The 28000-nt window shown below is 42.4% G+C and overlaps 3 protein-coding genes across 3 annotated transcripts; all 3 read right to left on the reverse strand.

Moving 5' to 3' along the window:
* Positions 1–5667: 5667 nt before the first annotated feature.
* On the reverse strand, positions 5668–6884 carry LOC110693911 (acidic endochitinase-like). The gene has a single exon (XM_021871087.1). It carries the CDS (start codon positions 6819–6821, stop codon positions 5889–5891), a length of 933 nt encoding a protein of 310 aa, XP_021726779.1. The 5' UTR covers positions 6822–6884; the 3' UTR covers positions 5668–5888.
* A 2579-nt stretch (positions 6885–9463) lies between these two features.
* Positions 9464–10659, reverse strand: LOC110693913 (acidic endochitinase-like). Its single transcript, XM_021871088.1, has one exon. The coding sequence runs from the start codon at positions 10614–10616 to the stop codon at positions 9705–9707; it is 912 nt and encodes a 303-aa protein (XP_021726780.1). The 5' UTR covers positions 10617–10659; the 3' UTR covers positions 9464–9704.
* A 735-nt stretch (positions 10660–11394) lies between these two features.
* LOC110693915 (acidic endochitinase-like) lies at positions 11395–27992 on the reverse strand. The gene is made up of 2 exons (XM_021871090.1): positions 27506–27992; positions 11395–12287 (listed from the first exon to the last, which is right to left on the reverse strand). The coding sequence occupies exons 1-2, from the start codon at positions 27854–27856 to the stop codon at positions 11700–11702; spliced, it is 939 nt and encodes a 312-aa protein (XP_021726782.1). The 5' UTR covers positions 27857–27992; the 3' UTR covers positions 11395–11699.
* Between the last annotated feature and the right edge of the window lie 8 nt (positions 27993–28000).

Genomic DNA, 28000 nt, shown 5'->3' on the forward strand with positions numbered 1-28000 from the left:
CCGTCTTCCTGAGATACAGAAATACGACCATCAATTGGCTGTTGGTGTAGTGGTGATTGAGGCTATACTTGGTACAGAGGACCACATGTTCGATCCCGCGCAACAACAATTAGAAGGGGAGTGAAACCTAACCACTCAGAACTGAGTCTCGAACCGAATTAATTTAAAGGGTAAATCGAGTGGAACACACATAAAAAACAAAAAAAAAAAAAAAGAAATACGACTACTTTTTCCTTGATCCTTTAATTTTGTTCGCTCTTTTCATATTGATAAAAGAAAAAAAATAATTAATTAATTAAAGACTTATAAAGGCAAATGAGCTTTCTCTTATCGTTATATGATTTTGTAAGAAATTTCTTTGAACTTGTAAAATCGTCACTTTTTTTGTTCATCATTTTGTTCCTCACAAAAAATCACAATTTTTAATATAAGATATATCTAATTAATAAGAGTATATAATTGACATACATATAGTATAACGGAGATACCTCACATATTCATATTGATAAAAGAAGTATTATGAGTATTCCTCAAAATTCTTTCAAAAAAAAAAAAAAGAAAAAAAAAAATGATTATGGAGACTATTGAAACACTAGGATAGTTGACATACGTAAAGGCCTAAAATATATGTACTTATCAATCAAAGATTCAATTCTCTGTTGCGTAAAATAATTAGCAATTGCATGGCGGTTGAGCTTTAAATAAGTCGCAATTTTTTTTTTCCCCTATAATGCAAATTTTTAATATTACTTAATTAAAACAAACAAAAAAACAGTATTACACCTAACTGAAATATACAATTCCATTACTATTAGTTAGCTATTCCGCGTCAAATTTTGCGTGATTACATGAAGTTATATGCTTATATTATCACTATTCATTATTCTCTGTCTTTAATACTTTAATTAGTTTGTTATATTATACGAAATACTTGTCTAAAGATGCTCATTAAATGATTAATATATGACCAATTGACCATAAAATTATAGTAAAGCCTCCCCATGATACACCTAGTAGGTGATTATAGTAGGATTAACTAAATGACATTGCAGCACATCATACACCCGCAAAATTATGTATATAAACATGCACACGCAGCCGTCATGTCCACAACCCCCTTTTAAATCCGAATTGACAGAAGTACACAACACACAACAAGTGGACGATAAGGGAATTTTCATCCTAAAAAAACTGTAATTGGTATGGATTAAAACCATGATCGATCTCAAGGTAAAGTAAAATTCGTGGCCTAACGATTACACCCATTAATACTTGTTAAAAAAATATAAAAAATAAAAGTGAGATGTATTTTCACTTCCACCAATTTAAAGCATATATAACATATAAGTACTTGATAATTACAGTAGCATAGAATTCAAGGAATGAGGTATGGTTGTAGAAGGATAAAAATCATGCCTAAGGTTATTGTTAGTGTTTCGGCAAAAAAATGGCTTATCGGGCCCCATTGGGCTGCTGATGTGCCTCGGATGTGGGCCTTCATCGGACCTGCAAAATGAACTCCGAGCCCCGGGTGTGGACCCCGGGGCGGAACCTCCGACGTTCAAGTTAGTACCAAACAATGGATATTTTTGAGAGAGGTTTTTAGGAGAGAGAGGTGTTTCATGGTCATCTTAATGTAAGAGTGACCAATCCCCTTTACCTTTGCCCTAAGTAGGGTATATATAGAGGTTATGAGTGGGCTTTTGGACCCAAGCAATGTAAAACTTATTTGGACCTTTTAGGCTCTTTGGTCTTATGAGGCTATAATGGGGCCTACCCATTATAGTACCCAAACAACTAGCCCCCAGACCCAATTCTATTTGAAAAATGAGTTGGGTTTTATTTCATTCCCAAATAAGTCATTCAATAGAAATTGGGCCGGAGATTTTTGTCTGTTTGGATTTATGGATTGTAGCCGGTGCTACTTTCTTAGATTCAAAGATCGTAAGAGACGATCACTCCTTATACAAGGATCATTAGAGTGTTGCTAGAGATATTTTTCGGATTTTGAGGTTGTCAATTTTTTACCTTCATCCGATATTTTTCGGATTTAGAAGTTTGTCAATTTTTGGCTTTCATCCTATCCCTCACTCTTGATCCGAGGATACTAGGAGTTTAACAAGTGCGATCACTCTTTATCCGAGGATAATAAGAGTTTAAGAAAGGCAGCTTTCTTAGAACCGAAGATCATAAGAGTCGATCACTCTTTATTCGAGGATCATTAGAGTGTTGCTAGAGATATTTTTCGGATTTTTGAAGTGCGTCAATTTTTGACCTTCATCCTATCCCTCACTCTTGATCCGGGGACCGTTAAAAACATCGAGTGTTGCTAGAGATATTTTTCGGATTTTTTCGAGGTGGTCAATTTTGACACTACCTCTTCCTATCCCTCACTCTTGATTCGCAAACCGTTAAAAACGTCGAGTGTAGCTAGAGATATTTTTTGGATTTTAGAAGTATGTCAATCTTTGAACTTCATCCTATCTCTCACTCTTGATCCAAGGATATTAAGAGTTTAACAAAGGCAACTTTCTCAGATCCGAAGATCATGAGAGGCGATCACTCTTGATCCGAGGATCATAAGAGCTTAACAAAGGCGACATTCTTAGATCCGAAGATCATAAGAGGCGATCACTCTTGATCTGAGGATCATAAGAGCTTAACAAAGGCGACATTCTTAGATCCGGAGATCATAAGAGTTTTTCGAGCCTTCGGATACGTGGGTCCGAAGGGTACTCTCGAGCCTTCAGATACGTGGGTCTAAAGGGCTTTTTTATCAAAGGCAACACTCTTTGATCCGAAGATCATAAGAGTTTAAAAATTTCCAACTCTTTTAGGGGTTAACCCCTTGCCCCCCAGAAACTGGTTTATTCGAAGTACTTCGGTTAAACCGTGTTTCTAGTTGAGATAGAGAGGTATTTCTTGTCATCGTTAGAATGATATTTTTATCACCATCATCGTGAGGATGAGTAAAGGGATGATTATTATTTTTATCATCAATTTCTTAAGGATAATTAATGATTTTTTTTTTTTTTTTTTTTTTTTTGTAGAAAAATATTGATCCGAAATATTGGATCCATTTTCTTTTGCTGAAGAAATTTAGATAAGTGGGTCTAGATGAAAGTGAGCCCAAACCACCTACCATAATTTGATGGCCAGGGAAGATATTTGGGGCTTTATTTTCCCACTTTATTCAAAAATGTATACAAAGTATGAGCTTTCACTTTCACTCCAGTATAAGCAATAACAAAATTATTTGAAAAGGTTTCGATTTTGAGGCTAGGAGCAGTACCCTCGGCCTCGGGGATTCAGCTTGGTGGCTCTTCAGCGACCCCTTCGGCTCATATCACCTTTGGCTCGGCATGAACCGGTTTCGGCTCGGCTAAACCTAGATGGGCCTCGGCTAGGAGTCAAGCTTCGGCTCGAATTTACCTTCGGTCCGACACCCCACCTTCAGCTCGACCCCACCTTCGGTGTGGCCGCCTCGGTGTGATTTTAGGACTTTCGGCTTATCCGAAACTTCAGCAAGGCCCGCGACCTCGGCGGGGGATAAGTTTCGGCTTCAGCTCAGATGAACCTCCGACTGGCTGAGGGAATTTCTTCAGCTTCGGATCGGACCTACTTCGGCAGCCGGGTGAACCTTCGGCTGGGAGTCAAGCTTCGGCGAGGGTGAACCTCGGCTAGGCTCGGCTTCGGCCATGGCTAACCTCGGCTAGGAGATAAGCTCTGGCTCGACAATGGTTATCATCCTTGGCTCGGCCTCGGCATTTGGGAGAGCTGAACCACCTTTGGTTTCTGCTGAAACACCTTCGGCTCACACCGAACGCCTTCGGCTTAGGCTGAAAACATCTTCGGTCTCGGCTGAAGAACCTTCGGCTTGCCCAGAACACCTTCGGCCAGGGCTGAAGCACTTTCGGATAGCCTCGGCTCGATGAGCTTTGGATTCCTTTTGCTTATCCGAGCTATTTGCTTCGGCAACCTTTGGAAAGGACAACTTCGATAAGGAGCCAAAACCTTAGCGGTAAAAGCCTCGACAGACATGAACATTTGCTTCGGCTGTAATGAGCTTTGGCTCAGATGAACATCGTCATTTTGCTTCGGCTTATGTCAAGAATTATTGGCTTAATAGCTCAAAACTCAATTTAATCAAGGGTGAATTTTACCCTTGATCTGTGAGTTCAATGAGCTTTTCCGTCTGACTTATCTGTTTTGCCATGGCTCTTTTCATCTGTTTCGGCTTCCGAATTTTTGCAGCTTTTTTTTTTTTTTTTTTTTTTTTTTTTTTTTATATAAAGAAGATGACATACTTTCTTTTAAATGCTACTAGGAATCAGGAAATAAGAAATGATGAGAAGATGTGGGACCAACTTTTCTATTCTTTACAAAGAAAAAGTGAGTAGTAAAAAGTAGGGGGTTGAACTTTTTACTTTTGACGGTGGTTTCATCAGTTTGTAAAAGGCAAACTAATGAAAAGAAAAGCAAGAGTCATGCTTTGAGTAATTGGCAGTTGCTTTTTTGTGAAGATGTTAGAAGTGAATCTTCTTTAAGCTACCCGTATTATCTGGTTCGCTTTTCACGGTAGAGAACGATGACCATAAAATTATGGGTTTTCATGGGTTGTAGTACTCGTCTCCCCACAGACGGCGCCGAATTGTTTCGGCAAAAAATGGCTTATCGGGCCCCATTGGGCTGCTGATGTGCCTCGGATGTGGGCCTTCGTCGGACCTGCAAAATGAACTCCGAGCCCCGGGTGTGGACCCCGGGGCGGAACCTCCGACGCTCAAGTTAGTACCAAACAATGGATATTTTTTAGAGAGGTTTTTAGGAGAGAGAGGTGTTTCATGGTCATCTTAATGTAAGAGTGACCAACCCCCTTTACCTTTGCCCTAAGTAGGGTATATATAGAGGTTATGAGTGGGCTTTTGGACCCAAGCAATGTAAAACTTATTTGGACCTTTTAGGCTCTTTGGTCTTATGAGGCTATAATGGGGCCTACCCATTATAGTACCCAAACAGTTAGGTTAAGAAAATATCAATCTTAAACGACAAGGGAGTTATATATGACTTATATTTATCAATCTTATAGGTATCAAATAAAAGAAAATTATTCATTTTCGCACAAAATCAAACACATTATATTAACTTATTAAGAATTACTCTCTTTGTTTCATATTAAATGCAACACTAGGGTGTTCACAAAGTTTAAGAAAATTTATAGGGTGGGGCCCAAAAAAGGAATTTTTATAATATAAATTATTTTTGGTTGGAGAGTGAAATAATAAAAAAGTAGTATAAGTGAGGTTGGTAGGAAAGAGAAATAATAAAATATTTGTAAAAATGGGGTTGGTGGGAGAGAGATTATAAAATAATGTTGGGTCTTTGCCAAAAATAATGGCGTTGCAATTATTATGAAACGGCCAAAAATGAAAAATGTTGCATTTAATATGAAACGGAGGGAGTATATCTATTAGAACAAGTGATGAGAATCGAAACCAGAATCACCTAGAATCGAGAGAGAAACTCTAATTACTTGAGTTATCCCTCACTCTCAAATTTTGCATAATTTTGAGGAAAAGAGGATACCCCTATTCTTGTTCAATTGGAACAAAATCAACTTCTGACCTTTTAGGACAAACCCATCACAAATGTAACAAGGTACAAGGCCCATTAAGAATTAGATCCATCATCCATAGTTTAATTTGCACACTTTTGCACATGCCAAAGTCAGAGCTTTAACTATAAAGAAGAAGTCAAACTTACACGCATTGAATTACATACAATTATTACAGCCATCACTCGTTAATCTTACAAAACTATCAATTTATGATACGAAATACATAAAATAAATTAAGTAAGTGAATATTGTGGTAAGACAATTAATTAATTATTCAAACATCCTTGACAATTTGTTTAGTGTAGCCACTTTGATCGTCCCAATATTTGGACCAAAACATAACACCTCCATATTTGGGTGATTTCTTGATTAGAGGAAGAACTTGAGAAGTTAGCACGCCTGGTGGTAGAAAGCCACTTCCGGCTGCTTGATTGGCGGCCGGCAACCCCATGAACAACGTTGTTATGTAGCTTTGTGAGCTCCAAAAATTCCATGAATCAATAAGGTTGGTAGTGCTACCATTATATTGGCACGGGGGATTGTTGTAAAATTGGACCCATACGTAGTCAAATAGCCCTGTTTTTAAGGGAGTGCCTAAATATTTATCGGGAAATGGGCATTGAGGGGCAGCGCTTAGGTACACCTTCTTTTTTCCTCTTCCATAGCCGTTGTATCTATTCAAAAATCTTGCCAAGTTATCCCAATATAAGGTGGATCCCGACTCAATATCAAAATCTATACCATCTAGTGGTGCCTTTCCAAGAGGCCTAGACTTTGAGTGGCCTCCTAGAAAGTTGTTCCAAAGATACTTGGCAAAGCCTTTTGCATCATTCTTGGAGGAAAAAGAGTAGTTCCCTACACCACCCCCTAGGGAAAGAAGAACCTTAATGCCTCGAGCTTGGCAAAACTCGACTTCACTAGATAAGCCAACGCACCCACCAGAAGCCGGGTCACAATGACCGGCTAGGTTAAGGGACGGGACTTGCCCCCCACCAAAAATGTTAAGAAAAGCTAAGTTAACATATTTGTACCTCCCTGTGGCACATGTTTCATTTAAGCGCCCTTCAAACCCATTTTGGCCCCAATATATGGCTATACCACCATGATTAGGTCGATGGTTGCCATAATAGCGGGCTTGAGTCACGTACGAGAGCCCGAGGAGGGTGATGAGGAAGAGAGGAAGGAGATGGAGCTTAGTGGTGTACATTATGTGGCTAGGAGTTGATACAAAAAAATGTTATGGGATATGTGGATACATAATGTGTAGTTCAAGTGGTCATTATATATAGAGAGTATGGTCAACGTTTGACGTAGTGTGGTGGGCAGCAACATGTGTGTGGGGCCTTAGCTACCGGATGGTGCGCGTCGGCCTGCAAATGTGTTTAGATATAGATTATTTACTACAGTTACAAGTACTTGCTTTCTTCTTGTATTAATAATGTTACTAATAAATACTTCGTATATCTAAATAAGAATTATCTAAGAAGACGTCTATAGTACAAATAATGCTTGATTGAATTAATTTCGCCAAATGTTCTTTCAAAAATAGAAATAAATTAAAGAATAATAGTACAAATATTGTTGCATAATTTGTAGAATACTTAGTACTCCATCTTGGTGTAGAGGATAATAGAGTGCGTGTTTGAATTTGTTTATCTTGACGAGTAGGGGAAAATTTAAAAATAATGTTCGAATATTATCATTCAAAACTAATACTCATATTTCTTTAAAAAAAAAAAAATACTAATACACATAAATACCTATTTGACTTATCTTTACATATGTATATTATCATTCAAATTAAAACTAATACACATAAATAACTATTTGACTTATCATCCTTGGAAATATATAATAGTGTGATATTTAAATGTAATATCAATTGCTTCATATTAACGTAGTAGGACTGTAGGAGTAATACGTAAAGAACAACATAACTTACATCAGATTAAGATGGTTGACTTTGTATTAACATCTTATTGATGTTATTTTTATTATTTTTTTAATTTACCTGATAAAAACATAACATTGAACAAATTCATGGACATGGTCATGGTCATATGGATAAATGGATAGGATTAGTTTGTATTAGAGAATCATTGAAATTTATGTGTATACATACTCCTTTGTTTTTAAAGATCTTGTTTAATTTAATGTTTATGTGGTCAGAATTTGAAAACTCGAGTTATGTGTAGTGAAATTTTATAATATAGCAAAATAGATATCAATAGTCATGAAATACACAAGTAAAAAAAAAAAATTGAAGAACGAAGATTGTACTCCGTACATAAAATTACTAATAATTAACATACTAGAGAGCTAATGGAGAATGTCAATGAAAGCGACTAGCTTTTCATCATCAACATAGACTGATATTTTAATCGTTGGCCATATTAATTTTGACTATTGAATTAGGCAACTTGTGACTATATAGATATAATTGATGTTTGCTGAATTAATTAATCAAACTTGTTTGAAAATTGAAGTGCACGTTCTAAAGTGGAAGGTGTGCTTTGATTGAGTCAGCAAGACTAATTCAATTTAACTACTGTGCATATTCTACTGTCTGGTAGATGAACAGAATATATATGAAACCAAAGTATAAAGGCATGATAAATGGAGGATATATATTCATCATATATTCCACCCACTTTGTTTGTTGCCACTCCTATTTGCTGCAACGACCCACCATATATGTTACACTTCATTCATTTTATATTTACTTTGTTTTTCATCATCTATATTCATTATAGCAAATCAAATGAAAGTACAGTTAAAAGTTACACTATATTTATAACATCCTCAAGGGGTGGTAATTTGAGTCTAACGGGTTGGGATTGGATTCGGGTTCAGGTTAGATTTTTGGTCGATTTCATATTGTACTAAAAAATAGTGTAAAACTTAATATTATTATAAAATATGATATTTGGGGTCAAATTAGGTTGAATATGGGTTGTTCGGGTTCGGGTCGGGTTTCTATCGGTAACTTTGGGCTGGATTTTCGGGTCGGGTCAAGGGTAACCACAATTTTAAAGGCATATATAAAAGACGTTACAAAAAATTGTTTGACTCATCCAACATGCATTAAATATTGAAATACGACTATCTTAAAAAAAACAATAGATAGAGGGTATTCTAGCAAATTAACTGTTGAAGGCCACAACTTCTTCTTGATCGATCTCTTGTTAGATTCTAACAGTTACAATCAAGTAGATAACACAAGTTTTTTTTTGACTCATAATGTATCATGAAAGTCTACTACTCATATAGCTCCAATCTTCAATTTATAATACGATTATATTATCAAAATGAATCGTACATTGACATAGTTATCTTTTCTTACAGAGATAAATTACTACCCTTCAAAAAAAAAAAAAAAAAGGAGATAAATTACTACATTCTTAAATAACGATTCCTGAATAAATAGCTACAAATGAGGCGGCTATTATGTCTTGGCTTAGGTGTTGCACATGTTGCATTAGTTGAAGTATTAATAATCAATGAAGGAGCTTAGTAATTAAATTAGAGTTCAATTTATTTATTATACCACTTGCTATTTACTTCGTATTGTAATAGCAAGTGGTATTGAAAATAACAGGAGATTATATTTTTGGGTTTAGAGGTGAGTTATAACATAATTGTGTATGCACTAAATTTTGATCAATGTCATAGTGAAGTAATCATGCATTAATTAAGGTTAAATACATAAATTAATAAAAGTATTTCTTATAATAGTGATGGTGGTCACCAAGAAGAGATTCGAGAAGAGATTGTTGCATTCAATTATTATGTCTAATTAATCTTTTCTAATTATAACTATTTTATTAAAACAAACATCTTGACACAATGGAATCGAAAATTATTTGATCTGACTCGGCCCATACCCAATATCAATCCGAACGAGTCTTATTAGAAAATGGTCTGATCAGAATTAACCCAGTTCGAGACTAAGCTAATTCGAACAACCTAATAACCACCTCACAACCTAAGTTGATAAATGTTATTTTGATTTTAAAGAGAGACGCTTAATACATATACGAAGTTGTATTATTATATGTTGGACAAACGATGATAAGAATAACAAAATAATTCATATACTACTAATAATTGCAGGACTGTATCCAGTTGTATCATCCCAATACTTTGACCACAACATTATTCCTTCATATTTGGGTGACATCTTTATGATAGGAAGCACTTGTGATTTCAGTATATCCGCCGGAATAAACCCATTTCCGGCCTCCCACGCGGCCGCCGGCAACCCCATAAAGATTCTCCTTATATATCCGGTCGAAGACCACACATTCCATGAATTTATAAGACTTGTAATATCTCCATCATTATATTGGCATGACGGGTCGTGTCCAAAAAATTGAACCCAAACATAATCAAACAACCTTGTCCTAAGTGCCATGTCTAACAATTTGTTAGGGTACGGACATAGAGGGGCAGCCGTTAGGTACACCTTTTTTCTTCCTAATAAATTATACCGTGCTATATATCTTGCCAGGTCATCCCAATAAAGTGTTGACTTTGATTGGTAAATAGCAAAGTCAATACCATCAAACACAGCGTTACCAAGAGGCCTAAAACTCGAGGTACCACCCAAGAAGTTGTCCCATAGGTAACATGCAAAATCCATCGCGTCTTTCTTAGAGGAGAAGCCATAGTTTCCTATAGCTCCTCCAAGAGAGAGCATGACCTTTATCCCTAAAGATTGGCAATACTCCACTTCTGGCCCTACGCCGGTGCACCCACCGGTAGATGGGTTGCAATGACCAGCTAGGTTTAGAGAGGGGGTTTGACCGGAACCAAATACGTTAAGGAATGCAACATTAACAAACTTGTACCTACCCGTTGCACACGTTTGATTAAGGGTTCCTTCGAAGCCGTTTTGGCCCCAATAGATAGAGATGCTACCAGCATGAGATTTTGTGGATAATAAGAGGAAGAAAAAGGAGATTGTGGTAAGAAGAGAAATGCAATGAAGTTCTTTAGACATATTTGGTCAAGATACTACTATATTTATATTTATGTAATGTAGATATTTTGTGCTTGGTTATCTAAGTTGATGTTTATATATATATTTATAAAATACCCAAACATGCTTATGCGCATTACACATGTATGTGCGCGCATAATTTGTTGACTCTGACTCATCATCATGAAAATTTACTATCGAAACTAATTAATTAATTAATATCGGGTGTGTAGTCTGGAATTCAAAAGCACTACAGTAATTACAATCTTAATTGCGCGACTTTAAAATGAAAAAAATCAATTTTATATGTAGAAATATCAATAAATCTGTACAATATTCCACGTGTTATTTTCTCATTGTTTGAAATTTCGGATGATGTTATAGTCCGAAGGCTTTAGAGATTAGTTTAGGGACAATATTTAGATTTTGAGAGTTGTTTATTGAGAGGGAGCCCCAATTTCTCATAGTGAGAAACAAAATTTGTTTCTCACATGGTATTTTTGTAAATAAACCAACAACTTTATTCAACTTTATTCAATTGTGAAGCCCACAATAATGAAAAAGTTGTTGATTTATTCACGAAAATACCCTCGTAAGAAACAAATTTCGTTTCTCACTATGAGAAACAAGGAATTTCCCGTTTATTGAATAGATCGATGTATTCTTGGCGAGTAGTTTATTTTCCTAACCAATATGCTGAATTATAGTGTGAAGAATTCAATTTGGAATTTTCTTGTTAAATTGACCTTCTAGATATGTTTATTACTTTATTATTTCATTTCATATAGCTAGTCGCCCACTTAGAATTTACTATCACCTCGATCTCTTTGATTAAATTTTTTTTTTTATATTTTTTTTTTACAAGATCTCTTTGATCATTTTATTGATACTCATAGTTTAAAAAAAAAAAAAAAATTACAATATAATACTAGCTTGTAGGCTAATGTTTGTCTGTTATTACCCTTATTTCATATCATTTGCAATAAAAAAAATTTAATATTTCATGAATAATATCCTTTAATTTGTTGCAAATAATATGAAACAGAGATAGTATATAGTCTCAAAAAAAAGAAAAAAAAAATATCATGAGGGATAGAGTGAGGGTTAGTTAAGAATTATTGCGATGCCAATAGACTCATGATGAACTCCATTACTAGATCCACCATTCACACTATCCTTAATGGCAGTACTATATCCGGCATCATAGAACCTAGACCAAAGCATAACCCCTCCATACTTGGGAGACATCCTAATGATTGGTAACACTTGACTTTTAAGAGCATCAGGCGGAATATACCCACTTACGGCAGCACCTGGTGCAGCAGGTAATCCGAGGAATATTTGGCCAGCATTCACGGTAGTCGATTCGTTCCACGAGCTTACGAGGTTGCCTGTGTTGCCGTTAGTGTACTGGCAAGGTGCATTGTTGTAAAATTGCACCCAAACATAGTCAAACAAACCTGTGTTTATCGCATTGCTAAGATGTGCATCAGGGAAAGGGCATTGTGGTGCTGCTGATAAGTAGATCTTCCTTAAAGCGGTGCTGCGTCTATTGAGTGCCCTTGCTAGGATATCGTAGTTATCTCCTGAGCCAAGTTCGATGTCGAAGTCTATGCCGTCGAGCACTGCATTTCCGAAAGGGCGTGAGTCTGAGGTTCCTCCTAGGAAGTTGTCCCAAAGGTAGTTTGCTACCTGTGTTGTGTGTATTGACAATTTAAAGAAACAAACATACTCAATTGTAGATCTCAATACGACACAAAACTCTTATATCATAACTATGATGGTAGATTGCTTGTTGAAACCTATAGTTATATAGAGAATACATAATTTTTTTTTAAATCTTTTACTACGTTTTAATATCACTTTTTGGATTTTCCCACCATATATAATTGTTTGTGGTTTTACAACCTTAAGTTTTTAGTCTCGTTTATTTATTTAATACCTTATTAACTCGTTTTCTGATCACATTTCCGGCCATGTTTTCATATTGCTACCAGAATTTAAAAAATTTCCTACAAATTCAAAAATTAGCTTAGGGCAAATGGTTTATAAGTAATTTCGATTCTAATGGTGTCATGCATAAGAAACTAAAACAAATTAATAATTTGATTGATAGTTATGTAGTTAGGTTTATAAAAAATTGGTAAAAAAAAAAAATGGTTTATAAAAAATTGGGATTGAAATTGATCCCATATTGCAACAATTGACTTCATATTGGTTTCATTTATTATCACAATTCATATAATTATGTTTACAACGAACACTAACAAGCCCACGTTTATGTCTTATTATCCATTATCCAATCCAAGATTGGACTGCACTGTTTGATCCGCGAGCTTTGAGGAAGCATTTGATATAACGGTAATGCCTTCTAAACACAATTTTATACTAGCGAACATTATTAGAATCATTAATGATTCAAATTATTAGATACAGAATTTCCAAGACATGATAGAGATCGATAATATCAAAGATACACCTTGATATTATCCATTACATTTACGGATTTACCTAACCTGGCTATTGATTGTAAATATTATCTTATCTTTGTAATCTTCAACATTGTAGCTAGCTAGCTGTCCACAATATTTTTTGCTAAAGACACATATTATTAATCTTTCCCAAGTTAAATTAGTGCATATATTCAGAGCATACTCATTGCACTATATAATCATGCATGTAAATGATTCTACTTGAAATTTTACTTATTCTTCTCAAAACAAATACACAAACAAAGAAAAATGGCCATTGATAGTAGTCATCATTTCGATGGCTACTGTTCAAGGGCTAGAAGGTTCACATTACAACTCCTCGAGGGGCGGTTTTTCATGGCGTTTACAACCATAATAATCCTAACCTTCATTGGTACCTCCTATATATTTAGTCTATACTCAAGTGACATTAAAACAACACTCGGGTACGATCAAGCCACCCTTAATCTCCTTGGTTTCTTCAAAGACCTTGGTGCTTATGTTAGTGTCCACGCTGGTCTCATCATGGAGGTGGCCCCACCTTGGGTAATCCTCTCAATTGGTACCATGATTAACCTCTTTGGGTACATCATGATATGGCTCTCGGTCACTCACAAGATCGCCCGCCCCTCGGTTTGGTTAATGTGTCTGTACATCATCATTGGTGCTAACTCCTTAGGGTTTGCCAACACTGGAGCTATAGTACCTTGTATCAAGAACTTCCCTGAGAATCGAGGCGTTGTGATTGGGATTTTGAAGTCGTATATTGGTTTAGGTGGGGCTGTTATGGCTCAATTGTATCATGCACTCTATGGTAATGATACAACGGCTGACGGGGTGATCTTACTCGTTGCTTGGGTACCGGCACTCACTTTGTTGCTCTTTGCATTTAGCGTTTGAGTCCTTGAGTTTTCTAGTCATAGAGAGATCAAGAGGGAGAAGATATTTTTCAATGGTGTACTTTACATCTCTCTAGCCCTCGCGGGGTTCATCATGGTTATGATCTTAGTGCAAAAACAAGTCCAGTTCAGTAAAACGGGTTATGGTGTGAGTTGTGTTGTTATCATGCTTCTCCTCATACTACCTCTCTTCCTAGTCTTTAGAGAAGAGTTATATGCTTCTTCGAAAACCAAGCTCGAAATGAATACTAATACTCCCGGTATGACCCTCTCTGAGCTAAAGGTCATGCCTAGTAATGATAAATCTCCATCAACGAATCAACCTAACGATAATAATACTAATGGAAGTCATCGCGAAGTAGAACATACAGAAGTGTCATGAATTCAAGATGTGTTCCGCCCTCCGGCTATAGGGGAAGACCACACCATCTTACAAGCAACGTTTAGTATCGAAATGATGATATTGTTCCTTGCTACAACATGTGGCATAGGGGGGAACCTAGCAACAATAGACAATTTAGGTCAAATTGGGGCATCATTAGGGTACCCTAAAAAAGTACTAGCACATTTGTGTCCTTAATTACTATATGGCAATATTTAGGGCGTGTATTAGGAGGACTAATTTCGGAGCACATGTTAAAGTACAAATGGCCTCGGCCAGCCAGCCTTACCATCGTCCTCTCTATATCGTGCATTGCTCATCTTCTCATAGCCTTTGACGTACCATATGGCCTCTAAGTAGCGTCGATTATCATGGGATTTTGCTTTGGTGCCGAGTGGACGTACGTATACTCTATCATATCCGAGCTCTTTGGGCTAAAACACTATGCTACATTGTACAAATACGGCTCACTAGCCGCCCCATTAGGCTCGTACATTTTTAACGTGAGAGTCGCGGGGCAATTGTATGACAAGGAGGGGTTGAGACAACTCGAGGCGTTAGGGCTAACGAGGAAGCTTGGGGAGGAGTTGATGTGCAATGGAGTCAAGTGTAACCAATTGGCCTTCATTATAATTGCGGCCGCCACGTTCTTTACCGCGCTTGTGTCTTTGATTCTTGTTGCTAGAACTAGGAAGTTTTACAAGGGTGATATATACAAGAGGTACCAAAAAGATGAGAATAATGTAACATTGAGAGTGTCTTCTGGAAGGAAGGAAGTAGAGATGAATTAATTTTATTTACCAGATTTTTCATTTGTTTATGTATCTTATTCTATATTTAGAAAAAAAAAATATGTGTTTCGGATGAAAACAATCGAATCTCGGAAGATCCTTTTATCTTGAGGGAACTTGGTCTCGGTCCGAACGACGCAGGAGCCGAGGGTTTCCTGCACAACAAATACACGTAAACTAGCCTCGGGGGGGACGCCGAGGAAGGCCCCTCCGATGCTTAAGTCAGTATATTAGAGAGAGAAAGCTGTGCAAGAGTTTAGTTGCTTGAGGCTTTATTGTCTTACCAAGAATTGACCAAATTGTTGGCTTTTATACCTTGGCTAATGAAGGAGGCAGATTGGGCCCGGAAGTCAGTTGGGCTGGGCCAAGCTGATTGGGCCGTTGACTGACCTTGACATGGCTTTGAGGATGTTTGATTTTTGACTTTAGCACATTTGGAGAGTTGAACCTTAACCTTGGGCTTTTAATTGGATCATTCAGTGACCAGGCCCAATTGGACTAAATTGGACCCAAACAACTTGCCCCCCAGACCCGATTTGGAAGGATGACGGGTCGGGTTTGATTTAATCAGAAAAGGAGGGAAGTGAATGATTTGTTAATCCAAAAATGTGAATTTGAACCGTAATTAACCCATGATTAATGAGATAACAACAGTTAATGTGGATAATTGCGGAAGTTGGACGGGTAGTGGGCGATTTAACTGCAAGGTCGTGTGTTTAACGGTTACTTAGTGGGGTGCTTGAGAGAAATTGAAACGCAGACTCCTTGAATTCCCATTTCTGGAGATATAAATAGAGGCGCGTCTTCTCTCCCCACTCACTCATCAACACAAACCCAGAATTCTCAAGAACGCTCAAGAGCCCGCATCAAAACTTCGCAAATTCCCCGAGCATTAAGCTTAGAAGCTGAGACTTGTCACTACCAATTCGTAAATCGGCGGCTTTTACTTCAGATCAAGGTAAATTCCTTTGATTTTATTTCATCTTTCTTCGACTTTGCACTCTTTCCCCTTTTTCGACTTTTTCCTTCGAAATTCGTCAATGGTGAGGGGAGTTAGAGGTGGAGCCCGTGCTCCAAGGAGAGCAAGGCTAATCCCCGATCCCAGGGACAGGATTGGGACCTGGAATGGACGAAGGACAGAGTCTGACCCTGCTGAAGGGGTTAGGGCGACTCCCATTTCTTCGGCTCCTCCTCAGAGGGCTGAGGGGGTGAGCGCTTCAGGACGGGATGATGAAGTTCCCGCTGTCCTTTGGGATATCCTCCCAGGGTTTTCAGAGTGGGAGGATGCCGAAGTCGCTTCGGCCATGATAAAGAACCGCCCCTACTCATGGTGGGTAGAGAACGCCGATCAATATCGATTTGCCGAGCAAATTGAGTTGCACTACGGCATTTTTGAAGCTGATGGATATTGGTGCCGAATGCCCTCAGCATCCGATAGAATCCATCGTCCACCCCCGGGGTATGTGGGGGTGTACACGAGACAGCTTCAGTATGGGCTGAGGTTCCCTTTGGACGTTTTCGTCCGAGACTTGCTGATCCATTACAACATTTCCCTGTGCCAGCTGACCCCCACCAGCATCCGAAGGGTAATGACGTACTTATGGGTCTGCAAATTCTTCAGGTACGTGCCGAACCTGCATTGCTTCAAAAGGCTCCATCGGCTAGTGCCAAACATTCAAAGTGGGCACGGATGCCATGGCTCTGGGTGGTATCGGATTGAGTCTCGGCCCCCGTTCCTAACCATGTGGCCGAACGACTCTTCAGACAAGGACTGGAGAGGTCAATGGATTTGGGTTAGGGCACCCACGGAGCCGAGCCACCCTTACGTTTTCAGCGCTCCCCGGTATCTTGCCGAGCCGGATCCTGATATGGGAAGTTTAGGTCCTCCCGAAGATAGCGGGCCAGACCCGAACCTTAATCAGCAGAACATCTTCGGCAAGCTGCCGAACCGGGGAGGCAGCGGCCGAATGCAGCATATCCCGGAGACTTGGCTCCCCGATACGCACTATGTTTTCCAAGAGAATATGCTGGCAGCTGTCGGCCTCAGCCGAAAGTTTAGGGATGGTAATCTTCTTCGGCTGGGGCCGAGGCCTTTTAATTATCTCTTTTCTTCTTTCATTTTGCTTTCTTGTGATGTGCCGAACTAACTGAATTGACTTCTCCCCTTTTCTTTTTCAGAACGGGACGAGACCAACATCGGCATTGATTACGCTCGCCTTGGCGTCAACCGAGAACGAGTCGTAACTGATCGGGCTCCCCCTATCACTGAACCAAGGCGCCGAGAGGTTCACCTAGACTCTTCCCACTTCCAAATTGAGGCTGTTGCTCTGTATCAGAGGCAGAAGCCTTGGTGGAAGAAGAGGGATCCCTTGTTTCAGCTGCTGGAAGAAGAAGCTGAAGCTGCCCGTACAGCCGAAGAGGTTGCACGGGTTATTGAAGCTTGTGAAGGTGGAGAAGGGTCCTCCAGAGTTGCTGAAGAAGCTGCGGCTAGGGCAGCTGAAGAAGACGAGGCTTTGCTGAAGACCTCGGTGAGCCTTTAGACTTAACTTTGTCTTTCTTCTTTTTTTTTTTTTTACTCACACTCATCTTCCCCCCTGTCTGTTACAGTCTGAAGAGAGTAACAGACACAGAGAAGGCAAAGCTCCTGTTCGTCCCGAAGATCAAATACAAGAGTCTTCAGACTCAGATATGGACGAGCAGCCCCTTCTGAAAAGGCGCCGAAGGATGGCCATCATCGGCCCTCATGACTTTCAGCAGAGGCCGATGACCATCGGCGTCGCAATAAGGGAACCTGAGGAAGGCAATGGATCGCCGAGGGTTCCCCAGCCAACACCCCAATCTCCTCAAAAGACCCCTCCGCCACCTCCTGAGATGGAGGTGGATCAGAGGACTCCCGAACCTAAGGGAGGGGTCCAAGAAGAAATCAAGGAGAGTGCTGCTGAGCACGGAAATAAAGATGCCGTGATGTCAAGTGCTGAAGGCTTCACGGCAGATATCGCAAGAGAGGTTGAGGCTTTCGTCCTCACCCCTGAAGAAGAGGAGGTCATAGTACTTGACTCCTCTGAGAAGGACGATGCTGAGACAACCAAAGCTAATCAAGCTCCATCGTCGTCCTTCCCTTCTTTCCAGACTCTGCATTCTGGAGAAATGGGTTTCTCGGCCCCCCGAATTCCAATCCCAGATCACATCTGGGACCTCATATGGGGTCAAAACCGAGAAGGAGCTGCAGCCTACTTCGGCAATTTTGCTGGCATGTCCGAAGTAGACAGGGCAAGGATCTGGTCGCTGAAGGCCACTGCTGGGATGGGCGAATCCAGTAGATCAGTTCCTGACCCAGCCAGGTCTAACCAACTGCTGATGATGCAGGTAATTTTCCTTCATTTCCTCCGAAATTCAGCTCTATTTTTTTCTTATTACTTATTTTTTTTGTCTTCCTGTTTTCAGTTCGTGCACAATCAGACTCTCACTGTAGAGCTGATTGATACCCTACAAGATAGGGTAGACGCTGCTGTGCACGAAAGGAAGGTGGCTGAAGAGGAAGTTAAGCTTGCTAAGCTGAAGCAAGCAGCAGCTGAAGAGAAGCAGCAGGAGGTTGAGGAGTACGGTAAAAAAGCTGCCGAAGCTCTGAAAACCTTCTGCGATGCTATGGAGATGGAGGTTTTTCCCCCACTGATGGAAGGGGAAAAATTCCTCCAGGAGCATATGGGAGTGGACGTCTCCAAATTCAAGGCTGCTATTGAGAGCCGAATTCAAGAAGGAACTGCTGCACAAGCTGAAGTGCAGCAGCGTCTAGAGGCTCTTGAAGCCAGCCGAATGGCTGCTGAAGAGTTGCTCTTGGCCAAAGACGTCCAACTCTCAGAGGCTGCTGCTGCTGCTGAAGCTCAAAGAGCTAAATTCCAAGAGGCTGAGGATCAACTGCTGATCCAGAAAGTTGAAGTGGCCCAAGCTCAGACAAAGGCTTTCCAAATTCAGCAAGAGCTGAATGAGCTGAAGGGGTCCTCCTCCAAAGTCGCTGAACAGCTGAAGAAATCCAAGGAGGACTTGGAGGAGACCCAGAAGAAGCTGGCTGATGCTGAGGCTTTACTCAAAGTCCGTGTTTACACCCAAGAGGAATATGAGATGGGTTTCAGAAACGGATTTCGAGTATGCCGAAGACTCTGCCTTCATGCTGAGCCGAAGCTGGACTGGTCTAAATGTGCTGAGTGGGCCCAGAATCCCGAAGACCCTCACATGAAGTATGCAACTCCAGCTGAAGCTGAAATTCTTAAGGCTGAGGAAGCCGAAGAGGAAGCTGAAAGACTGGAGTTGGAAGCTGAGCAGAGGGAAAGGGAGGCTCGGCAAAGTGCAAAGCCCGCCTCTTCTGCTGCTGGGGCTGAGGCCACCAGGGGACTCAACGCTGATCAGTCTGATCCTCCGGCTGAAGCATAGGAACTCGGGCAGTCGTCTTCAGAATCTTGCGGTTCATCATGCGCTCAACTTTAGACTTGCCGCTTTCTGAATTTTTGCCTTTTGTTTTTTTTTGCTTCAGCTTGCCTTATCGTACAACAGCTTATTATATTTTTATTTTGCCTGTACGTATTTCGGCAGCTGTTACTTTCCGCTTGTGGGCGGCTGCCGACTATTTTTGTAATTCAACATTTTTATTTCAAAGAAGTTCACTTTCTCAGCTTTCTTGTGTATATTTTTTTTCTTCGCTTTACCAGTCTTCGCACTTTACTGCTTTCTTTGAATGATCTTTCAAATATTTGCTAAGTGCAGAACTTCGGCTAGCGAGAATCATTTCTGCTGAGACTTCTTTTTGCCGTTTGTACTCGGATGTTTTCAACTTGTGAAAAAACTGACATAAGTATCAAACTTCGGCTGAGCTGAAGGGTATTAGATCAGTTGTGCCATTTCTCTATTTCCCTCTGCCCCCCAGAAATCTGAAGATGAGGTCTTCTGAATTCTGGAATGGCTGATAATTTTTCTCGGCTAAGCCGAGGATCTTTGAACACTTTGCTTTATTTTCTACATCTGTTTTTAAAGTACTGATTTCCCACCTGAGAGTTTTCACTCTAGAGATGGTACTCTTGTGACACTTTCTTCAATTCATCCAAGGGAACAACTATCCGAAACACCATGCCGGGGCAGCAGTTTATCTGAAGTGCGAGGCATCATCATGCAATACTTCAGAGTTGCAACTACCACCCGGAACTGATTCATCCGAAGTACAAGGCATCACTATGCAATACTTCGGGGCTTTATCAGTTCCTATTTTTTAGGCTATGTTTCGGATAAGTCTATGGCCTTTTTGCCCAAAGGAACAGCTTCTCCGAAGTACAAGGCATCACTATGCAATACTTCGGGCTTGTATCCTTTTTTGGCAGGTTTTACAGCTTGCCGAGGTACAAGGCATCATTATGCAATACCCCGGACAGCGCCGAATGAAACCTTGAATTTTTGAAAAACCGTAGAAAGCATAAAGACTTAAAGAATACACGCAATCTGAATGAATACTGGCTCGATGGCCTTTTTGTAAACAAAATCAGTGTACTTACATAGATTGTACTATCCGAAGGATTTACACATAGTATTTTTTGAGCACATCGGCATTCCAATGGTTTTTCAGCTCGGTGCCATCCATTTGTTTGAGTCTGAAGGTACCGGGCTGAAGCTCTTGATAAATTTCATAAGGTCCCTCCCAAGATGCTGAGAGTTTGCCATGAATGCGACTTTTTTGAACAGCTGCAGCATTCCTCAAAACTAAATCCCCAACTCTGAGAGGTCGTTGATAGACTCTTCGGTTGTAGGACTTGCTCATTCTGAGCTTGTGTGCAGCCATCCTTTCTCGGGCTAGATCTCTAATCTCGTCAAGGAAGTCGAGGGACTCTTTCATGAGCTGCTCATTTTCCTCGGCTGAGAAGAGATTCACTCGTAGGCTTTCTGAGCCCACTTCCACTGGAAGCACTGCTTCGGATCCATACACCAGCTGAAAAGGTGAATGCCCCGTTGCCTCCTTCTCGGTTGTCCGGAGTGACCAGAGGGTTCCCGGAAGTTCCTCTACCCACTTGGACTTTTGATCCTCTACTCTTTTTCTGAGAGCGTTAAGGATCTGTTTATTTGCGGCTTCGGCTTGGCCATTACTCTGAGGGTGGCAAACCGCGGAGTAAGCCAATTTTATCCCGAATTGATCAGTGTATCGGCGCAAGGGCAGGTTGTCAAACTGTCTGCCGTGGTCGAGCACAAAAACTTTTGGGATGCCGAACCGAGTTATTATGTTCTGCCAGATGAACTGTCTGACAGTTTGCTCAGATATGCTTGAAGCAGCTTCCGCTTCAATCCATTTGCTGAAATAGTCGATTCCGACTATCAGCCACTTTCTTTTGTATGGGGCCTCGGGAAAGGGTCCCAGAATATCCAACCCCCATTGTGCAAATGGAAGAGGATTAAGAATTGGCTGGAGATCTAGGCATGGCCGATGGATTACCGGTGCAAATTTTTGGCATTTCTCGCATTTACTGACCATGTTCTTTGCATCCGAGATCATTGTAGGCCAAAAATACCCTGCCCTGAGAGCTTTGTGGGCTAAGGTTCTCCCTCCTATGTGGTTTCCGCAGATGCCGAGGTGAATCTCTCGGAGAATATAGTCGGCATCCGTTGGACCCACGCATTTCAATAATGGAGCGGAGAAGGATTTTCTGAGGAGTTGGCCGCCGAAGACGAGGAATCGTGAACTGATCCGCTTTATCTTGGAGGCCGAATTCCTATCCTCGGGGAGCTCGTCCCTGAGTTTATAAGCCAGGATGTCATCCATCCAGCTCGGCTCGAGTGCAGCGCAGCAGATTGATATTGCTTCGGCTACACTCTTTTCTCGGCGCACCTCCACATAGACAGAACGGCTTAACTCAGTCAGAGTTGAGCTTGCAAGTTTGGAGAGTGCGTCCGCTTGAGCATTTTGACCCCTTGGGATCAGCTCTACTTCGAAAGATCTCAGCTTCGCAATTGTCGATTTGATCCTTGCGAGGTAAGCTGCCATTGAAGGCTCTTTAGCCTCATACTCCCCCCGGATCTGATTGGCGACCAGCTGAGAATCTGTCTTGAGGTAGACATGCTCTGCTTCCAACGATATGCACAGGTCTAAGCCAGCAATGGCTGCTTCATATTCGGCCTCGTTGTTAGAGGCTTTGAATGAAAATTTTAGTGCATACTCGAAGGTTTTGCCTTCGGGAGAGGTAATGACGACCCCTGCCCCCGAACCGTTCACGGTGGAGGACCCATCCGTGAAGACGGTCCAGATTTTCCTCCTTGCATCCAGAGTCTCCTGATAGGAGCACTCGGCCAAGAAGTCTGCCAAGGCTTGCGCCTTGATGGCTGTTCTCGGCTGATAACCGATACTGAACTCGGTGAGCTCGAAAGCCCACTTTGCTAGTCTACCGGATTTTTCAACCTTGCCGAGGACTTTCTCTAACGGCTGATCAGTTAGAACCGCTATTTGATGAGAATCAAAATAGGGTCGCAACTTCCGAGCAGCCACCACCACTGCATAAGCCACTTTTTCTAACAATGGGTAGCGCGTCTCGGCATCCGTCAGGGTGTGGCTGACGAAATAGATCGGCTGTTGAACTTTTTCTTCTTCCCTTAGCAGCACCGCGCTTACCGTGGCTGGACTGACCGCCACGTATAAGTATAGGATGTCTCCTACGACTGGCCTTGCCAGTGTTGGGAGTTGAGCCAGGTGTTCACGGAGCTGCTGAAAGGCTGACTTTTGTTCGTCTCCCCATTCAATGCCTTTTGAATTTTGGAGCTTCAGCGCCTTGAAGAAAGGGAGCCCTTTGTCTGAGGCTCGTGAGATGAACCTGGACAAGGCAGCCATTCTCCCGGCTAGACGCTGAATATCCCTTTTTGTCTTCGGCTCGGGGAGGTCTAAAGCAGCTTGTACTTTGGCGGGGTTTGCATCAATCCCCCTCTTGCTGACCATGAAGCCGAGGAACTTGCCTGACTTCACGCCGAAGACACATTTCTTCGGATTCAGCTTCATTTTGTATTTTCTGAGGGTGGCGAAGGTTTCGGCTAGGTCCGTGACATGATCTTTTTCTTTTATGCTTTTGACGATTGAGTCGTCAACATAAACCTCCATGTTTCGGCCTTTTTGCTCGGCGAAAACCTGATCAACCAACCTCTGATATGTTGCCCCCGCATTTTTCAATCCGAAGGGCATCATTCTGTAATTGTACAACCCGGAACTTGTTATGAACGCTGTTTTAGCTCGGTCCTCGGGGTGCATGAAGATCTGATGGTATCCCGAGAATGCGTCCATGAAACTGAGCAGAGCATGCCCGCTTGTCGAGTCGACCAGTTGGTCGATCCTCGGCAGCGGATAGGAGTCCTTGGGACATGCCCTATTCAGGTCCGTGAAGTCAACGCACATCCTCCAGTTACCATTTGCCTTCTGAACCATTACAACATTGGCCAGCCACTCCGGATACTGACAGGGTTCAATGAACCCAGCATCTAGGAGCTTATCGACCTCAGCTGCGATGTTCTGGTTCTTTTCGGCGGAGTAGTTCCGCTTTTTCTGCTTAACGGGTCGACTGGAGGGGTCGACATTAAGCCTATGGGAGACGAAGTCCGGATCAATCCCGGGCATTTCTGCGGCTGAGAAGGCGAACACGTCTCCACTGGCCCGTAGGAGTTGGACGAGTGCCGCACGGGTGTTTGGCTCCAGTGACGACCCGATGCTAACACATCTGTTCGGATCTCCTACGGTCAGTTCTATTGACTCGGTCAGGTCATCCGTCTCCATGCTCTTAGAGTTGGATTCCTCGAATTCCGGCCTGCTATCAATATTAGCAGACTTTCCTGACCGCGGCTGGCCATCAGAGTCGTTCGGCTCTGAGGCGGAGTCAGCCTTTTGGCCCCCATCAGATTTCTCGTTGTCTGGGGCTTCATTAGCCGAAACGTCTGAGCCTCTCGGCTTTTTGGCGTTTCGGTCCCGGTGCTTTTCCTCCCCATCGCCACGGTCGCCTCGGCGAGACGTGGATGGCTTGAGGTGATTGCATCGGCGGGCTTCTTTTTGACTGCCCTTTATTTTCTCGGAGCGTCCCTCGTCTGAAACGTATATCATGATTTGATGATACGTGGAGACGACTCCTTGAATGCCGTGAATGAGGGGTCTCCCCATGATCATGTTGTATGCAGATGGAGCATCTACGACCAAAAATTCGGCCATGATATTCCTAGCTGCTCGGCCTTCGCCGATGGTGACAGGAAGTGTAATCTTCCCGTCAGGATACGAGGAAGAGCCGTTGAATCCAGACACCGGGTAGGGTGCGGGGGCCAGGTGCTCGGCTCCCATCCTCAGCTGGTCGAACGCTCCTCGGAAGAGGATGTTCGCCCCGCTACCGCCGTCGACGAGGGTCCGCCAGACGTTGCGGTTGGCGATGCCCAGAATGATTACTAGTGGGTCATCGTGGGGGTATACCACCCCCTCACAGTCTTCGGCTGTGAACAGGATGTTCGGCGCCGGTGACTGGGACTGCCGAAGCTCAGCCTGATGAATCTGATGGGTTAGACCCCTCAGTTGGCGTTTGGCTGTGCCTCGCGAGATTCCCCCGGAAATAACCAGGATGTCGAGGGACTCCTTGCCCTGAGGTCCCTTATCCTTCTTCCGAGCGAAGTTGAGGTCCTGCCGAGAATCTTTTTCAGCTTTTTTCTCCTCGCGCCTGTCCGCGAGGTATTGGCTCAGGTACCCCTTGCGGACCAGATCCTCAATCTGGTCCTTCAGCTGGACGCAGTCCTCGGTGCGATGTCCGGGTGAGTCATGGAACTCGCACCACTGGTCCTTTCCCCTCGTCTGATGCCAGGGAGGCAACGGACGAGGTTTTTTGAATCTCCCCTCGTCCTTCGTCGTGCTGAAAATCTTAGCACGGGGAAGGGAGAGTGGAGTGTATGAATCGTACCTTCCCGTGTAGGGAAAGTGTCTTTCCTTCTTCGGCTCGGCAGCAGAGGACGGTTCTGAGGCCTTAGCCTTCCCTTTCCTCTGCGCCGAGACTTCGGGCTGCTGCCCTTTCGGCTTCTCAATTCTCGGACGAGACTGAGACCTGGATCTGTTCCACTCCTCGGCTCGGATGAACCTATCCGATGCTTCCAAGGCTTCCTCCAGGGTCTGCGGGGGATGCATGACCATGAAGTCCAGGAACTTTCCAGCTTGGAGGCCGTTCCGTAGCGCGAACACGGCCAGGCCTTGATCCAGGCTTGTGATTCCGGATGACTCGTTGCTGAAGCGAGTCAGGTAGTCGCGGAGGCTCTCGTCCTCCGCCTGCTGCAGACTCATTAGCTCTGCAGTGGTCTTCTCTCGGCGGTTGGCCGTAGAGAATTTGCTCTTGAACTTGTTGGAGAGGTCGTTCCAACCGGTTATGGAGCCTTCCTTGAGCCCTTTGGTGATCCAGGATTGGGCAACACCTTTGAGGGTCGTAGGAAAGTATTTACACCAGGTAGCCTCAGACCTCGGGTTCAGATACATGTGCCCCTCGTAAGAGGCAATGTGATCCTTAGGATCTGAGGTACCATCGTAAGTAATATGTGCCGGGATTTTGACCGTTGGCACATGCTCTTCCAGAATCCACTTCTGGAAGGGCGAGTTCGATGGAACCATGACCGCATTCCCCTTGTACCCGGCCTCAGGGACCTCGCTCCCTCCTCTCTCAGAGGTGGAAGTGGTTTTCGTCCCCGGCTGAGACAAGGTTGGGTGGGGTCCGGTATCCTCTGGGAAGGTGAGGCGGCTATGCACACTCACCTCCCTCGAACCCAAGCGTTCATGAACGCTTTGGCGGGCGAATTCCGGGTCCTTGGAGGGCCCCATGGAATTCTGAGCTTCGGAGTGGTCAGAGGGTTGAGGGTTCCTCCTCCTCTCCTTACTGGAGTTTCGGGTGTCCCCTCGCCACCTCTGGCCGAGCTGTCTATGTGGTGGAACTTGTCCACCATCATCCTGACCGATCCTCCTTTTCAGGTTTCTCGGCTGGTGATCATCAGGCATCTGGATTGGAGCCCCTTGAGCTTTAAGGAACTCCATGCAGATGGCCACTGCTCTGGCCACTTCCTCGGTGGAGGGTCCGGAGGGAGGAGTCTCCCGCGGATGTGAACTGGATTGCACGCTATGGCGCGGCGGGGAGTTCCTCGCACCTGAGCCACTCGGTCTCGGGGATGGCCCCGGCTGCCGAGTGTGGTGCAAGGTGTTCTCCTCCTGGAGGCTAGGACCTCTTGAGGCTTCCCTTTCCGGAGAAATGGGGGCCTCCGATTCGGAAGAGGCTTGCTCCGGGGAGGGATAAACCGGCTGGCGTTCCCTCACCGTAATCCGGCCTCCTCCCTTCTTAGCCTTCTTGGAACTCTTTCCACTCTTAGTCATGGCGACTGCCGGAGTGTTTGATGACTGACGCGAAATTTAGTAGCGTTCCCCACAGACGGCGCCAAATTGTTTCGGATGAAAACAATCGAATCTCGGAAGATCCTTTTATCTTGAGGGAACTTGGTCTCGGTCCGAACGACGCAGGAGCCGAGGGTTTCCTGCACAACAAATACACGTAAACTAGCCTCGGGGGGGACGCCGAGGAAGGCCCCTCCGATGCTTAAGTCAGTATATTAGAGAGAGAAAGCTGTGCAAGAGTTTAGTTGCTTGAGGCTTTATTGTCTTACCAAGAATTGACCAAATTGTTGGCTTTTATACCTTGGCTAATGAAGGAGGCAGATTGGGCCCGGAAGTCAGTTGGGCTGGGCCAAGCTGATTGGGCCGTTGACTGACCTTGACATGGCTTTGAGGATGTTTGATTTTTGACTTTAGCACATTTGGAGAGTTGAACCTTAACCTTGGGCTTTTAATTGGATCATTCAGTGACCAGGCCCAATTGGACTAAATTGGACCCAAACAATATGTATCTTCAATTCTATACTTTTGGTTAATTTTAAGAGATCCAAGAGTCTTCATTGGCCTCATATGATGAAAATCCCAAAACTCAAAATTTTTGCAACAAAATCTATAATGAGATGTGCTTCATTCTCCACCTCCTTGATTTTGCTCAATTTTAACCCCAGATCATAATCAAGCACTATTTGCATTAATTATTTGGTTTGAATTTTGAAAAATAATTTCAATTTGAAGAAAACCCCAATTTGCTTTAATAGGACGAAAATAAGTCACTTTAATCTAAAAATAATATGAAGAGTCAACGGGGGCTAACTTGCTCGACTAGGCATGCATGAACCTAAATTTTGAGATGCATTACTGGAATTTTCAGCCAACTACTTGTCATTGGAGAGTGTGTGAACAATGTAAAAGTAATAATAAGCACGATAAAAAACATGTGAAGTAAAAGGATAGTAAATTAATAATGACCTGTCGTGCATCAGTTTGTGAAGAAAGGGAGTATTTACCAATACCACCACCTAATGAGAGGAGTACTTTAATTCCTTGCCTTCGGCATTCCTTAATATCATCTCCTATGCTTTTGCAACTACCGGGAATGCTTGGGTTGCAGTGGCCAGCTAAATTTAGCTCAGGAGTTTGACCATTGCCAAATACATTTAGGAAAGCAATGTTAATAAGCTCGTAGTTTCCGGTGGCGCAGGCAGCGGCTAAGGTGCCTTCATCACCATTCTGTCCCCAATAAATAGCTATCCCAGCACCATGGCAGAGATTCAAGAATTGAGATGCTAAAATGAACATTGTTAGTTTCAACACATCCATATTTAATTTTTTAGCAGATGTCTTTCTTTGTTTTTTTTTTTTTTTTTTTTTTTAGTTTGGTGTATTTTGTACCAGTACGACATTCTAAGCTAGTTACAGGCACACATTATAGAGGTCATGCATGCACGTCAGTCTAATTTTCAT

This window comes from Chenopodium quinoa, unplaced genomic scaffold, assembly GCF_001683475.1.
Source record: "Chenopodium quinoa cultivar QQ74 unplaced genomic scaffold, ASM168347v1, whole genome shotgun sequence".
Classification (NCBI taxonomy): domain Eukaryota; kingdom Viridiplantae; phylum Streptophyta; class Magnoliopsida; order Caryophyllales; family Amaranthaceae; genus Chenopodium; species Chenopodium quinoa.

Excerpts from the sequence above, each read along its gene's own strand:
- LOC110693913 (XM_021871088.1), bottom strand. The coding sequence starts at position 10,616 with ATGTCTAAAGAACTTCATTGCATTTCTCTTCTTACCACAATCTCCTTT.
- LOC110693915 (XM_021871090.1), bottom strand. The coding sequence starts at position 27,856 with ATGGATGTGTTGAAACTAACAATGTTCATTTTAGCATCTCAATTCTTG. Across the intron at positions 12,288-27,505 it reads CACAAACTGATGCACGACAG|GTAGCAAACTACCTTTGGGA; the intron begins GTCATTATTAAT and ends CACACAACACAG.
- LOC110693911 (XM_021871087.1), bottom strand. The coding sequence starts at position 6,821 with ATGTACACCACTAAGCTCCATCTCCTTCCTCTCTTCCTCATCACCCTC.